General features: G+C 63.4%; 1 protein-coding gene across 2 annotated transcripts in view; it reads left to right on the top strand.

The window, feature by feature from the left end:
- The first annotated feature begins 5,267 nt into the window (after positions 1 to 5,267).
- ARHGAP44 (Rho GTPase activating protein 44) overlaps positions 5,268 to 16,304 on the top strand; it is a 36,517-nt gene continuing 25,480 nt past the window's right edge. For both annotated transcript variants that reach the window (XM_074607803.1, XM_074607802.1), the window contains exon 1: positions 5,268 to 5,525. In XM_074607803.1, the coding sequence (XP_074463904.1) occupies positions 5,473 to 5,525 (53 nt within the window). In that variant the 5' untranslated portion in view covers positions 5,268 to 5,472. The remainder of the gene's footprint in view (positions 5,526 to 16,304) is intronic.

The following is a 16,304-nucleotide window of genomic DNA, read 5'->3' as shown; positions in this document are numbered from 1 at the left end:
TGGTCCCTCTCCCAGTTCTCGGCTCTATTTTTAAAGAAGAGGATGCAGCTTTCCAGGGGGAATTGCCTTGTGGGTTGCCAATGGGAACGTGCCAGGAGCCCAAGCACCATCCAAAACCGTCTGGAGAGAGCAAATCTTGCACCGTACGCGTGGAAAATGAGCTGAGCCTTGCCGTGCTCCCATTTTCCTGGTTAGGGAGACGGGCATCCCAGCGGGGACGTGAGCGAGCTGTTCTGAGAGTCATTTAAAGGCTGTAAAATACATGGGATTTCTTCGAACGGCTGTGGAGGTGCGGGCTGCGCTGCCCTGAAACCTCCCCGTCCTGCTCTTCACCGGTCTCGCAGTAATTACGGAGAGGAGAAAAAATCTGCCTCCCCCCACCCCGCTTCTCTCCTGCCACCTTGCAAACGCGCCGCGTCCTTATCCAGGGCACGCCGTGCCTTTGCTCCCCGCGCCTGTGTATTTACCGCATCTATGAACCTCATTAAAATACGGTAATGCCAAGAAAGGGGAGAAAATAGCACTTGCGCCAGAGGCGGCTGAGCGGGATGCTTGCACCCTCCCCGGCACGACCGGGAGAGAGCCGGGCTGGTGACCTGGCACCGGCACCGTGTCCCTGCAGATTGGGATGGCACGCTCCCTGGGGACAGGGAGCACCTCCGCCGGGAACTTTCTGCCTGGAAAAACCCTTCCTTTGCATTTCTGTAATAGATACCAGCTCCTGGGAATTGGGCTAAGGGTTCCCCGCCCTGTCCCTCCGGCTGGGGAGGGCAGAGCGATGCTCGGAGTGCCCTGCGCACCCCTACCTTGGGGCTTTGGCTTGGGGACAAGGGGCTTGTGTCAACCAGGTCCACTCTCCCAAGGGATTTAACCCCCGGCATGTGTGTCACTGCAGGTGAGGCAGGGGGGATCCCTGCAGAGCGGGAGCTGGAGGGAACCGGCAGCCGGACCCTCCGCGGGAGCCCCTCGGCGTGGCCCCCGCCAGCGGCATCACTTGTCACCCGTCCGAAAAGGGGCAGCTCCGGTGCCATACGGGACGCGGCGGGAGAGGGGCGGCAGAGCCAGGCGAGCAGATGGCAGGTGGAGCATGGCTCCCCTTCCCCGGGCCCTGGCTTGGAGGGCACGGCGGCGTGCCAGGCGGCGGCGTGCCAGGTGGCGGCGTGCCAGGCGTGCCAGGCCAGATCCCGGCGGGCACGGGGAGGAGAGGGCTGCGGCACCGTCGGCGTTGCAGCGGTGCCCGGCTGCTGGGAATTCGCTCCTTTGTTGCTTCTTAGTGCCCAGACGATTATTTACGCTTGCACGGGAATAAACCAGAGAGTCTGGTGGCTCCAGGTTTTTGGGGAACGGTGTCGCAGGGAGGATGAAGGCTTGGACACAGGGATTTGGTGGCATTTGTGGGATGGTGGGTGCCACCCAGACTGGGCTTGCCCGTGGCAGGGAGCTGCCTGCTCACCAAATGACAAGGATGGGACCTTACTGCGAGCTCTCCGGCGGCTTCCCCCGCTCCCCGCCTCCCTTTCCTCCTGTTTTCCTGCTGCGGGGATTGTACAGGCCCCACTTCCATCGCGCCCTTCGTTATCTCTGCCTCCTGGAACAGAAAAATAGGGAAATATGATTACAGCCCTTTCGCTGGGGAACTTATCAGCCTGCGGAAAGGACATGAGCTTCATCGCTGCTGGGGGAGAGCATCCTTGGTGCTCGCAGGGCTGTCGTCAACACAGTAGGGGCTGGTGCTCTTCCTACGTTCACACCATGGAGCCCACCAGAGCCCGCAAAGAGTCACAGTGGGATGTGACGTTTGCTGGCGCTGTGTTTTGGGAGCAGGTCGGGTGACGGAGGGACGGATGTGGGTCAGGAGGAGCCTGCGCTGCACCTGCGGGTAGGGGCAACTGGGCTGGCGCCTGGCTCGTCTCAGGGCTCTTCACTTATCATATGGTTTTCCACCGAAACGGGTTGCTTTGACGCTAATTTGCTTTGACCCATCTGGGCCGACGCTCTCTGGTCTTGGAGGTTCAACAGCGCCGAGAGGATGGGGTGGGGGGGATGGGAGGGACAGCTCGGTCACCACGTGTACAAGGCAAGAGGGTTAAAGCCAGAAGCAGGCTGGGGTGGTCAGATTGACCGTATTGGCACCACCGCGTTGCTGAAGAGAAGAAGAATCCACCCTGACACGGTGTTTTGCAGCTGCCTTTGGGCCAGGAGAAGGTGGACGCCATTACTGTGTCCTACAGGTGTTTTCCCAGGGTTGCGTCCACGAGTTTTACCCTCCCTGCTCCAGTGAAAGGCTGTAAGCCATCTCTCCAGCAATGGCTCAAAACATCACACGGTGGGAACCACAGCTCTGAACCGTGCAGCTCTCTGTACCTCTTCAAAGGAGCCAAAATTTCCTGTATCCACGCCATAAATTGTCCCTTTTTGCCATTCCGCGGTCACAGTGCAATTAAGAGTGGAAGAATAGAGAGAGGAAGCGCTGAGCCTGCACCAGCTGATGCCAGGGGAGATGCCAGGAGCTCCCTGAGAGCACGACATTCCTGGATCCGAAGGCAGGTTGTGCCCTGTGATGCACCAAAAGGAGGAAAGGCACCCCTGGGTGCAGCCCCCCTGCCCCGACCCAGGAGGGGACCCCACGATGGGGCGCCATCAGAGACGTTGGGTGGCTGCAGCGGGAGCCCCGGTCCCTCACCCCCATCCCGCAGGATGGAGAAGCTCCGGAGCGGCCGAGCGGAGCTGGAGCCGCCGCTGGGATTGCTCCCGGTGCGTCCCAGCCCGGCTGGGGAGCTCGGCCACCTTCCCCCGCCATCGCAGCGAGCCCGCGGTACCCGATGTCAGCCCTCGCGTGACGACGGTTAAATGAAGCGGCAGATCCCTCGCCAGCAGCCCACGAGCCCCGAAATGGGGATGTTCCCGCCTCGGTCCGTGCCCTGCTGCCCAGGCACAGGGGTTGAGAGACCCAAACCTCATCGCTGGGCTGCTGCCAGCTCCCCTGGAGTGGGAGACGCTGGGCTGGGGCTTCACCTCCTGGGGGCAGCCCGGGCAGCCCCCCAGGGACGCAGCGCAGCGCAGGGAGCTGGGTTGTGGGACCAGGGAAAGCATCGGCACGGCGTCAGGCTGGATTTGAGCTCAAGCCCAGGGCTACTGTGAGCACTGCTGTTCCCACCCTTGTCACTCCTGCTTTGTCACCTCCCGGCAGTCTTGGAGAGGGGCGGGGGGGTTCAGTCACTTAAGATGCCCATGATTGCTCCTCGGGGCTTAATATTAAGTGAGAGCGTCCTCGGGGAGGCGTGGTGCGAAGCTGCCTGCCGGCGCGGGGAGCAGGGACGGGTTTTGCAAGAAAATGGTCACAGGGAGGAAGGGCCATTGTTTTACAAATAACAGCAAGCCCCCAAAATCTTGGGAATGTCCTCAGATGGCACTGGGCAGAGGGGGAGGAGAGGGGCTGCCGCACGGCCCAGCACAACCTGGGGAGCAAACGAGCGCTCCCTCCAGCACCATCCACCCAGGGCAGCTTTTGCTCTCCATTAATGCAAAATTTCTTGGCTTTTTCCGTTAGATGAGCACGGATTTATTTTTTTCCCCTGGGTTTTCAGAGAGCTGGAAGGAGCACGGCTGAGGCTTGTTCATTTTTTTTAAGGAATTGTGCTGCTGTGCATCCCTCAATGCGCCCTGCCTGCACTGAGCATCATCCTGGAGCCGGCAGGGAAAACGCTGTTTTGGGGGTTGTTTGGACTGACGGAAACAGCAGCTGCAGCATCCCATCGTCTTATTTTGGGGGATGATTGACAGTACGCCTAGAAGCTCATAGGACTACCAAAAAATCCCATCGATCCTAAAAGAGGATGTAAAAATCCTGGGAGCACCTTTCTAGGCCCATTTCGCAGATGGGAAGACTGAGGCTGAGGGCTGCGGGGCTGCGGTGAAGCAGATCCTTTGCAGGGCCCAAGAGCGAGCGTGGGTTTCCTGAGCCCGTTTTAGCGGAGTGAGCCATGGACACATGGAAAAGGTCTGGGGATAACGGGGTTTCAAAGCGGAGCTCGCAGCCCGGTGCAGGGGCTGCCCGAGCCCGGCTGCTGTGGTGGGAGAGAACGGCCACTGGCACAGCCCTGCCGGTGCGGGGACGCGTCTGCGGGCAGCTCTACCCTCCCAGCACGTCTCCGACGGTCGGATCCAGACACAGGACGGGGAGACTGGGATGAGGAGGATGCGGGTGCCTTCAGAGAGCGTCACCGGGGCTTTTCCCAAGCAGGTTTCACGTCGTCACAGGGATCGGGGCGTTAGAGGTTTTTTATTCCACGTGAAGAAGCTACAGAGCAGTTAAATCAATCGAATGTCCTTCAAACCGGCAGCGTGGGCAGAGCAGCCCTGTCGGGGCTCAGCGCCGTGCAGGGCCTGGGCAGGCAGCCGGGGTGATGGTACGGGGGGAGCATCACCCCACCTTCTCCCCGGGGGCTGCAGAGCAGCCAGGCAGCGAGGTCCCGCGGCCGGTACCGGCTCCTGCCTCCCTGCCCCGAGGCTGCAGGCAGGACCCCGCTCCGGCTCCTCCGGCGCTGCCCGGGGATGCTGTTTAAACCTGCTGCCACCCCCAGCATCCCAAATCCCTGTGGCCCTGGAGAGCAGAGATGGGGGATCCTGTGGGCACGATGCTGGGGGGATGCTGGGGGATGGTAAGGAATGCCAGGGGGTGCCAGAGGGATGCTGGGGCCATGCCGAGGGATGCCGGGGGGATGTTGGGGGGATGTGGGGGGATGCTGGGGCCATGCCAAGGGATGCTGGAATGATGTCGGGGGATGCCAAGGGATGCTGGAGGGGTGCTGAGGCCATGTCAAGGGATGCTGAGGGATGCCAGGTGACGCTGGGCCATGCCAAGGGATGCTGGGGGGATGTTGGGGGGATGTGGGGGCATGCTGGGGCCATGCCAAGGGATGCCGAAATGATGTCGGGGGGATGCCAAGGGATGCCGGGGATGCTGAGGGATGCTGAGGCCATGTCAAGGGATGCTGAGGGATGCTAAAGGATGCCAGGTGATGCTGGGCCATGCCAAGGGATGGTGAGGGGGGAATGCCAGGAGGATGCCGGGGGGGGGGATGCTGAGGGATGCCAGATGATGCCGGCAGATGCCAGGGGGATGCTGGAAGGATGCCGGGGGACGCCGGGGCCACGTCAAAGGACGCCGGGGGGACGCTTGCTGGGGGCCAGGCCCGCTCCAAGGCCCCCGGACTACATTTCCCATCGCCGCCGCGGCCGGGGGCGGTGCGGGGCGGCGCGGGCGCGGAGCGGGGGGCGCGGAGCGGCGGCGGAGGCGCGGAGCCGCGCAGGGGCGGCGGGCCCGCTCGGCCCGGCTCGGTTCGGTTCGGCTCGGCTCGGCTCGGCTCGGCCCGGCCCGGCTGCGTGCCGGGCGAGGATGCGGGAGGGGCGGCCGGCGGCCCCCCGCTGCCCCCCGCCGCCCGCCTGAGGGGCGGCCGCCCCGCCGCCACCATGAAGAAGCAATTCAACCGCATGCGCCAGCTCGCCAACCAGACCGTGGGCAGGTAGGGAGCGATGGCCACGGGCCCTGCCTGCGCCCTGCCCGCCCCACTGCCTCCATCCCGCGCCCTGCCCGCCCCACTGCCTCCATCCCGCACCTTGCCTGCTCCCTGCCCGCTCCCTGCCCGCCCCACTGCCCCCATCCCGCACCCTGCCTGCGCCCTGCCCGCCCCACTGCCTCCATCCCGCACCTTGCCTGCTCCCTGCCCGCTCCCTGCCCGCCCCACTGCCTCCATCCCGCACCCTGCCTGCACCCTGCCTGCACCCTGCCCGCCCCACTGCCCCCATCCCGCGCCCTGCCCGCACCCTGCCCGCACCCTGCCCGCCCCACTGCCCCCATCCCGCGCCCTGCCCGCACCCTGCCTGCGGCTTGCCTGCCCCACTGCCCCCATCCCGCATCCTGCCTGCGCCCTGCCTGCACCCTGCCCGCCCCACTGCCCCCATCCCGCACCCTGCCTGCGCCCTGCCCACCCCACAACCCCCATCCCGCACCCTGCCTGTGTCCTGCCTGCTCCCCTGCCTACCCCCAGCCCCCATCGCACACTCCACCTGCTCCCTGCCTGCGCCCTGCCTGCCCCAGTCCCGCACCCTGCCTGCGGCCTGCCTGCCCCACTGCCCCTGCTCCCTAACTGCCCCACAGCCCTGATCCTGCACCCTCCTAGGGTCCTGCCTGCCCCGCTGCCCCTGCTTGCTCTCTGCCTGCCCCACTGCCCCGATCCTGCACCCCTGCCCATGTCCTGCCTGCCCCGCTGCCCCTGCATCCTGCCCCCTCCCTGCCTGCCCCGCTGCCCCTGCTCCCTGCCCGCTCTCTGCCTGCCCCGCTGCCCCGATCCTGCACCCCACCTGCATCTTGCCTGCCCCACTGCCACTCCGCAATGCCCACCCCGCCCCCAGCCCCTGCTCCCTGCCTGCTCCCTTGCCTGAGCCCTTCCTGCCCCACTGCCCCTAATCCCACACCTTGCCCGTGCCCCTGCCTGCTCCCTGCCTGCCCCACTGCCCCCCATCCCACACTCCGCCTGCATCCTGCCCACCCCACAGCCCCCATCCCACACCCTGCCTGTGTCCTGCCTGCTCCCTGCCCGCCCCACAGCCCCCATCCCACACCTTGCCTGCTCCCCTGCCTACTCCCTGCCCGTGCCTTGCCGCCCCACAGCCCCTGCCTGCTGCCTGCTCCCCTGCCTGCCCCACTGCCCCGATCCTGCACCTTGCCTGTGCCGTGCCTGCCCCACTGCCCCTGCCTGTCCCCTGCCTGCCTCCTTGGCTGCTTCCTGCCAGCCCCACTGCTCCAGCTCCCTTCCTCCTCCCTGCCCTCTTCCTGCCTGCCCCACTGCCCCTGCCCCCCAGCCTGCAGCCTGCCTGCCCCACTGCCTGCCCCAGTGCCCACACTCGCCTCCTCCCTGCCCATTCCCTGCCTCCTCCCCTGCCTGCAGCCCCTGCCTGCACCCTGCCTGCCTGTTAACCCCTGCTTGTCCCCCTGCACGCACCCAGCCCCGCTGCCCCCCTTCCCCCTGCCCCACACCTGCCCCCTTTACCCACTGCTTCCCTGCCAGCCCCTGCCCTCACCCTGCCTGCCCCACGGCCCCCGCCCGTCCCCTCTGTCCCCGGGCTGGGCTGCAGGGACGCAGCGCCGCGGGGTGCCCCGCTGGCTGCTCCCCCCAGCGCCCGCGGGTGTCCCCGGCTGGCTGTGGGGCAGGCAGGGCGCAGGGGGGCACATCGGGGTGCGGGTGGCCCTCGGGGGTGCCCGTGTGCCGATGCGCGGCCGGGCCTGGAGCTGGGTGCTGGCTGTTGTGTAATTCCTGTGTAATTCCTGGAGATTTTGCAGCTGGGGGGGGAGAGGGGGGGGGCAGGGAGGGGGATTTATTTCTTTTTCCCAGCGCAGCGCGTCGGGCTCAGCATCCCCTCCCGGAGCCGAGGGCTGGGAGCGTCACCTGCTCCTCCGTGTGTGTCCCCCCCCCGACACCCCGCCAGCTCTGGGTCCCCAGCCGGGATGGAGGGGGTCGGTGACGGCGGCTCCTGCCTCGGCCGCGGTGCTGCCACACGGCCCTGGCACACGGGCACGGGGCTGGGGCGGCCGCAGGGCACCCTCCCGGGGCTGCGACGGCGCCACGGGAATGCGGTGCGGGATCATGGTGCGGGAGCGCAGCGCAGGAAGGCGGTAGCAGGAGCACGGTTCAGGAATGCGGTACGGGAGCGCGGGTAGGGAGCGTGCCGCAGGAATCCGGTGCGGGCGCACGGTGCAGGAAAATAAATGGTGGGGGACAGTGGTTTGGGAGCGCGGCGCAGGAATGCGGTGCGGGAACACGGTGCGCGGATGTGGTTTCAGGAGCGCGGTGCAGGAAAACGGTGGGGGACGGTGGTTTGGGAGCGCGGTGCGCGAACGTGATTTCGGGAGCACGGTGCAGGAAAACGGTGTGGGATGCTGGTTTGGGAGCGCGGTGCAGGAATCCCGTGCGGGAACACGGTGCGCGAATGTGGTTTCAGGAGCGCGGTGCAGGGACACGGTGTGAGACGGCGGTTTGGGAACGCGGTGCAGGAACGTGGTAGCAGGAACGTGGCACAAGGATGCGATGTGGGAAGGCAGTTCGGGAGCGTGCTGCAGGAATCCGGTGTGGGAACATGGTACGTCAACACGATTTCAGGAGCACGGTGCAGGAACACGGTGTGAGATGGCGGTTTGGGAGCGCGGTGCAGGAACGTGGTAGCAGGAACGTGGCACAAGGATGCGGTGTGGGAACGCAGTTTGGGAATGTGCTGCAGGAATCCGGTGCGGGAGCACGGTGCGCGAATGTGATTTCGGGAGCACGGTGCAGGAAAACGGTGTGGGACCGTGGTTTGGGAGCGCGGTGCAGGAATCCCGTGCAGGAGCGCGGTGCGCGAACGTGATTTGGGAGCACGGTGCAGGAACACGGTGTGGGACCGTGGTTTGGGAACGCGGTGCGGGAACGTGGTAGCAAGAATAGGGTGCAAGGATGCAATGTGGGAACGTGGTTAGGGAGGGTGCTGCTGGAATTCGGTGCGGGAGTACGGCGCGGGAACATGGCGCAGGAACGCGGTAGCAGGAACACAGTGTAAAGATGTGATGTGGGAACATGGTTTGGGATCACGCAGCAGGAATCTGGTGTGGGAGCACGGTGCAGGAATGTGGTTTGGGAGGACGATGCAGGAACACGGCGTGGGAGCACGGTGTAGGGCCGCGGTAGCTGGGACGCGGTGCAAGGATGCGATGTGGGAATGCGGTTTGGGAGCGTGTTGCAGGAATCCGGTGCGGGAGGACGGTGTGGGACCGTGGTTTGGGAGCGCAGTGCAGGAATGCGGTGCAAGGATGTGATGTGGGAACGCAGTTTGGGATCATGCTGCAGGATTCTGGTGCAGGAGCACGGTGTGGGACCATGGTTTGGGAGCACGGTGCAGGAACGCGGTAGCAGGAATGCCGTGCAAGAATGGGATCTGGGAATGTGGTTTGGGAACATGCTGCAGGAATCCGGGGCGGGACGACGGGGCGGGGGTGAGCATCGTGTGGGAACACAGTGCAGGAAGAGCGTGGAGCAGCACGGTGCGGGAGCACGGTGGCAGGAACGCGGTGCAAGAATGCGGTGTGGGAACGCGGTTTGGGAGCGTGCTGCTGGAACACGGGGAGGGAATCCGGTACACGGGTATAGTGTGGGAATGCGGCGCGGGAATGCGGTGCAGGAGCACCTGCCAGAACGTAGTGCGGGAGCAGGGTGCAGAAACATGGCGCAGGAACGTGGTGCAGGAGCACAGCGTGGGAATGTGGTGCGGGAGCGTGGCACAGGAATATGGTACAGGAGTGTGGTGTGGGAATGCAGTACGGGAATGCGGTGCAAGGACATGGTGTGGGAGAGCGGTGTGGGAGTGCGGTACAGGAGCATGGTGCGGGAGTGCGGTGCCGGAGTGCGGTGTGGGAATGCGGTACAGGAGCATGGTGCAGGAGCGCGGTGCCGGAGTGCGGTGTGGGAATGCGGTGCCGGAGTGCGGTGTGGGAATGCGGTGCCCGAGCGTGGTGCAGGAGCGCGGTGCCGGAATGCGGTGTGGGAATGCGGTACCCGAGCGTGGTGTGGGAACGCGGTGCCGGAGTGCGGTGTGGGAATGCGGTGCCCGAGCGTGGTGCGGGAGCACGGTGCCGGAGTGCAGTGTGGGAATGCGGTGCCCGAGCGTGGTGCGGGAGTGCGGTGCCGGGGTGCGGTGTGGGAATGCGCTAGAGGAGCATGGTGCGGGAGTGCGGTGCCGGAGTGCGGTGTGGGAATGCAGTACCCGAGCGTGGTGTGGGAGCGCGGTGCCGGAGTGCAGTGTGGGAATGCGGTGCCCGAGCGTGGTGCGGGAGCGCGGTGCCGGAGTGCAGTGTGGGAATGCGGTACAGGAATGCGGTGCAAGGACATGGCGCGGGAGCGTGCTGTGGGAAAGTGGTGCAGGAGCAGGATGGGGGAACATGGTGTGGGAGCACGGGGAGATGGGCACTTGCCTCCCTCGGGGGACCGTCAGGAGGATGTTTTGAGGACGGGGCGTTTGATTTTCTGCTTGCGTCTGCGCCGGCCGGCTTTGCTCTCTGGATGCTCCGGGCAGGTTCGACACGTCTCTCACCCGGGGGAGCTGCAGGGGAGGGATGTCCCCAGGTCCCGCCACCGAGATGTGAGCTGGGCAGGGCGCACGCACACACCCCTGGCTTCAAAATGGTGCCGCCGACAGGGCGAGCATCCTCCTTCCCGCATCCCCCGGGAGCACGGGACCATGGCGGGCTCCGTGCCGATGGCGGCCGCGGGGCCCGGAGCTGCTAAACCCCTAATCCTCTTAGGGGCTCGCTGCCACGCCGGCTTGCGACGGGGCCCCGGCACGTCTGCTGCCCGCGCTGCCGGGCTCTGGGTTTAACAGGGGGGGACAGGTCCTGGCCCCCGCTCTGCTCAGCACCGGGATGGGGCAGCTGGAGCCTCGGCGGGAGCTCGGGGACCATCCTCTTCCTCGGCTCCGTTGGTCCCCGTCTGGAGCGCGGGCTGATGTTTTGTCCTTCTTCCCCACTGCAGAGCCCTGGGCAGCCCTCTCCGGCCGGCTGGAAATAGGGAATAATGGATGGAAATAGGGGATAATGAATGGAAATAGGGGATAATAAAAGCAAGTAGAGAAAAAGAAGTGGAAATGAGGAATAATTAATGGAAGTGAAGAATAATTAATGGAAGTGAGGAATAATAAATGGGAATCATAGAATCATAGGAAATGAGGAATAATATCTGGAAATAAGGAATAATAAATGGAAATAAGGAATAATAAGTGGAAATAAGGAATAACAATAGGAACCTGGTGTTTTGTCTCCCCCGGGAGAGGCTCATGGGGGTACGTGCGCCGTAACCCTCCAGGGTCTGCGGGGTGTCCCCTCCTGCTTGTCACCAAAGCCCAGCGGGCCACCATCACCCTGCAGAGCCAGCGCCCCCAAGTCCAGGGCTGGGGACACGAGGCTGGATGCTGCCCCAGGGCTGGGATCCGCTCTGCGCGTGGAGGTTGTTGTCCCCCGGGGGGAGACAGGGGCGTCGGGGGGACAGTTTGCATGTGGCGGTGGCAGTGGTGGTGGCATCCAGCTGGTGTCACTCCTCCCAGCAGCCCCTGGCCAGAAGGTCCCGCTGCTGCGGGGGTGGCTGCGGTCCCCCACCAACACGGTGGGCTGGGATGGGGCTGTGTCCTGTGGGACCGAGGGGACAACGGTGACATCTCCCCAGCCACCCTGCGGGGCGTGCGGGGAGAAGTGGGGGGGGGGGGGTTGTCCTAGCCCCCGGTGGCTTTTCCTGCTTCTGGTGGTGCGCTTTCCTTAAAAAAAAAAAAAAAAAAAAAAGGAAGAAAAAAGGCAGCCGAAGGGAAGAACCCTGTCCGTGGGGCTGCCAGCAGCTGTGTCCCGGCAGGGGACAGGCAGGAGCAGCCCTTTGTCCCCGCGAGGTGGCCGCAGCTGGCAATATGGTGGGGGGGGTGAGTGGCCGTTGCAGCTGAGGGACGGGGCTGACCTGCACCGGGAGCAGACGGGGATGGAGATGGGAATGGGGATAGGGATGGGGATAGGGATGGGGATGGGGATGGGGATGGGAATGGGGATGGGGATAGGAATGGGGATGGGAATGGGGATGGGGATGGGGATGGGAATGGGGATGGGAATGGGGATGGGAATGGGGATGGGGATGGGGATGGGTCAGGATCAGCGTCAGGGTCAGGACTAGGGTTAAGGTTAGTGTGAAGGTCAGGATAAGGGTTAGGGTCAAGGTTTGGGTCAGGATCAGCATCAGGGTTAGAGTTAGGGTTAAAGTAGTGTCAAGGTCAGGGTCAGGATTAGGGTTAAGGTCAAGACCAGGGTCAGGATTAGGGTTAGGGTCAGGATCAGGGTCAGGATCGGCGTTAGGGTCAGGATCAGCATCAGGGTTAGAGTTAGGGTTATAGTGTCAAGGTCAGGATCAGGGTTAAGGTCAAGGTCAGGGTCAGGATCGGCGTCAGGGTCAGGGTTAGAGTTAGGGTTAAGGTTAGTGTCACGGTCAGGATAAGGGGCAGGGTCAAGGTGAGGGTTAAGGTCAAGGTTAGGGTCACGATCAGGGTTAGGGTCAGGTCTGTGAGTGTGACAGGGCCACCCGGAGCAGACCACACTCTGCTGTGCCCTGAACACATCATTTGTTTTGAATTATGTATTTTAGTTACTTTATTTGTTTTACTTAGGTCATTTCAATAGATGCAAAGAACCGGGGATGCTCGTCCCAGCCCAGACCCGCACTTGGTACCCAACCTTCGGGAGAATTACTGCGCCCGGTCTGTAAGGGGCCACGATATTTATCTCCACGGGGTGGAAAAAGGGAAGAGAAATCACTGAGTGGCTGTAAAACGTTTTGAAGAGCTTCTCTGCAAAGCGCTTTCGGTTTTTATTTTTAGTGATGGACCCGTTTCACGGGCAGCCGAGCCAGCCTCGAGGCTGCGGGGCGATGGGCACACGCGTGCCACGGCGCTCGCTCCGGCGGCTCCGACAGCCCCCTGAATTTTCCAATATTGGCTCAATATGGGGATTTTTTTTTTTATTTTTTTTTTTTGGCCATCAGGAATAAAACAGGCGCTTGCAGCCGCACGCAGAATGGCACGGCTGGGTTCCCGAAGGGCACGGCAGGCGATGGGGGGACACCGGGGAGGACAGTGGCGGGTTAGGTTTTTCCTCCTGGTCCTTTCCGAGCATCCCGTGGTGTATCCCCCATCCCGGGGGACAGCGGTGGCATTTTGGGCTGGACATTGCTTTGGTGGCTCTCGGGGCAGATGCTTTTCCAAGCGCCAGGACGTCTGCGGGTAAACGTAAAGCCTTTAAACACCGAGGTTTTATTCTCTGAGCAGCAAGAGCGTTCCGCAAGAAATAAGGACGTTTTATTCTGCCCCTAGGAAATAAGGACAGAGGGAATAAAAGCATCGCCAGGGATTTTTCTGATGGGATTTGCAGGGGGGGAAAAAAAACACGCTTTAAATAGCTGGGTTCCACGTCCGCACTTCGGGGTGCCGGCGGCTCACCATCGGCAGACCCCCCCCCGCTGGGATTTTGGCTTTGCCGAGTGACGCCGCGCCCCTGGGCTGGTGCCGGCAGCATCCCCGCAACCCCGGGGATATTTTTATCCTCCTCGCAAGGCGGCAGCGCTGACGAACTGAAATATTCATGGAGCGGGCTGAAGGTTTCGTCCCCGCGGCCAGCAGCCTCGGGGCCCTGCGCTTGGCGGGGGCTTCACCATGATTACGAAATCAGGACCGCGGCGTGGTCAGGATGCGAGCCCGGCGTGGGTTGGCCTCTGCCGGGGAAGCGCCAGCAGCGAGGAGCAAAGGGCACCGGAGCATCCTGTGCCGAAGGGCTGCCAACGCAGAGAGCTCGCAGCCGGGAAAAAGGGCAGGAGATGAGGAAAAGAGGCTTTTTCTGCCCTTAAAACTCCGTCCCCCGTTTTTCTTTGCTCCCTTTGGTTTTCCCAGCGGCGGGCAGAAAGATGGAGGTACGCTGGACCAGCCTTCCCCACTAGTTTCGTCCCGCTTTTCCAGCTGGAAAAGCTGCCAGGGGCTGAGCCCTGGCACCCCTTGGTGGGCATCGCTGCCCTTAGCTGTAGGTTTGGGACATGGGGACTGTCACTCCGGGTTGCCCACCGGGGCAGGACGAGCCCGGGATGCGCTGGAGGAGGCGCCGGTGGGGCTGTGTCACCGCGTCTCGCTGGATGCTGCAGCTCGGAGTCGTCTCCCCGGGGGGATTTGAGCAGCAATTTGAGGATATAAATATTAGATGTTTCGTTTCTCGTCTGCTAAAAAGGCACCGGGAAAAATCCACGGCTGCGTTTGGCCTCGGACAGATCCTGGTTACGAGCTGCCGAGCTGCGTGTCCCCGGGGACAGCGGCAGAAGCTGGGGATGGCGCCATCCTTGCCCCAGCATCCAGCCCGGACCACGATGCCCGGCCCTTCCAGGGCTTGCCTGGATGAGACCCGAGGAACTTTTTCCTCCCTCCAGCACACGCCATGGATGCTCGGCGCCTTATCCGAGTTGCGCGGTTGAACCTCACCTTGCCAACCTCACCTCTGGGCTTTGGGGGCTCGAGGACCTAGAATTTTCCCACGGGTACCAGCCCCCCTAGGCTGGTGCGGCGGCACGGGACGGAGATGCGGGCAGGACCGGGATGGAGCCGGGCACCGTCTTCGAGCCCGCGCGGGGGTGGCAGAGCAGCCCTGTCCGTGGGAATTAATGCTCCCGGCATGGGATGGCCTTGGACAGGTTCTTTCCTCCCTCTGCCCGCAGAGGCTATTTTTAGGCAAAAGCAAACAGAAATCACGGGAACCGGCCGGAGTCAGCGATTAAATAGCAATTAAATATTTATGGATGCACTGTAGCGAGGGGGTGGCCAGGGGTGGGGGAGAACGGGGTGTTTGGTGGGCAAGGGAGTCCCTGGGGCATCGTGGACACACTGTCTCCGGAGACGCGTCCTCGCTCCTGCCCGTCCCCGTGCTGGGTGAAGAGCTCGCCCGCGAGCCGGGTGCGATGGATGTTCCCCTTCGGAGAGAATATCGCCGCAAAATCCCCATCGTGCTTTGAGTTTTGCTGGCTCAGGGTCAAATCCAAGACCGGGAGCTCCTTGTCGTGGGCGGTTTGGGCGGCAGAGGGGGACAGTGGTGGGGACACTGCGGGTGCGGGTGATGGATGGTCCAGCCCGAGGGAGACGTCTGGCATCGGGAGACGCTCCAGGGAAGCGCCGGCTTTGCTGTAGCTCCCTAGGTCAAGACGCTGGCAGCTCATGTAGTGTTTATTTGGAAATCAACTTAATTTGCTTGATTGGTGTTGATTTCTGCTGGCAGCAATTAGTTTTCGCAGAAGCGAACGCCCGACCAAATTGTAGCCGCGTCCCCTGCTCGTTGGTTTTGAACTCTCCGTATTAATTGTCCCTTTTCTCCCAGGGACACACACGAGTGTCTGGGTGCTGGCTGAGGTGAGGGATTGCCTGGATTTGTGCTGAGAAAACCTGGTCCAGGGTGGAAATCTGGAGGGGAAGGGGAAGGGGAAGAGCGGGCTTTTATTTGCCTAAAGGAAAGATGTTAGGAAGGGCTAAAGCCAGGGTTCCTGGCTGCCTCTCCAAGGGATGCTCCCGCAGGATGCATGGAACTTGTAAGGCATGAAGTTTTGGGGGATTAGGGACCAGCCATGGAAATTGGGGGGCCCTGCACCCTTCCTTTGGGTGCTCTTGGTTGCTGAAGCCACCTCACCTGAGCAAAAGCCCCCGTCTCCGCTTCCCCGGGGGGAGGTCGTGTCCCAGCGCGGGAGCCCTGGCTGCATCCACCACCTTGCGAGACACGGGGATGGAAATACCCGCGGCAGAATGAACGGGTGGAAAGACTTGCCCGAAGCTGATACTGGTTTAAACTGGCGCACGGAGGAGATGCTTCACTGGTGCCACCAGCCGCCTGCCTTGACGGCTGGGCCGTGGGATGCCCCGGCCGATGGAGAGCACCTTCCCGGGGCTCCGCTCCACGCGTCGGACCCTTGAGCGTCGCTTGTGGGTTCGGGGTTGTGGGGTAAGCACAGATGGGAGCTGAACCCCACAAGGAGAGGGGTCCGATGTAGCCCCCCAGCTGACCCAGGACGTGGGAGCCTGTGTGTGTCCGTCCACCCCCCACCGTAGGGGCTCTGGCACCCCCCAGGAATTCCTTCGGGTGCGATAATGGGAAGGAGGTGGGTTTGTGCAGGCAGGAGCTCTCGGCTGCCTCCCGCACGGGCAGGGAGTGGGTCCCGGGGTCCCCTGGGCTCGGGGCGGCCGTCACCGCTCCGGCGGAGCCTGAGGTCAGGGGTCCGGGCGACCCCCCTCGGCTCTGCCTGCTGGTACGGAGCTGGGGCAAGGAGCAGGGCTGGGGGGGCCAGGAGGGACTGGGGGGGGCTGGGGTGGACTGGGGGAGGGTGCTGGGGAGGAACTGGGATGTACCAGGAGGGGCTGGGGGATGCCAGAAGGGGCTGGAGGATGGTGGGGATGGACTGGGAGGGTTCTGGGGATGGACTGGGGTGTACCAGGAGGGACTGGAGATTCTGGGATGGACTGGGGTGTACCAGGAGGGGCTGGGCATGCTGGGATGGACTGGGACATGCCAGGAGGGGCTGGGGGATGCCAGAAGGGGCTGGAGGATGGTGGGGATGGACTGAGGGGTTGCTGGGGATGGACTGGGATGTACCAGGAGGGACTGGAGATTCTGGGATGGACTGGGGCATGGCAGGAGGGGCTGGGGGATGCCAGAAGGGGCTGGAGGATGGGGGGTT

Source organism: Larus michahellis, chromosome 14 (genome assembly GCF_964199755.1).
Source record: "Larus michahellis chromosome 14, bLarMic1.1, whole genome shotgun sequence".
In the NCBI taxonomy this organism is placed as follows: domain Eukaryota; kingdom Metazoa; phylum Chordata; class Aves; order Charadriiformes; family Laridae; genus Larus; species Larus michahellis.
Note: the sequence above shows the minus strand (reverse complement) of the source record. Positions and strands in the feature narration are given on the sequence as shown.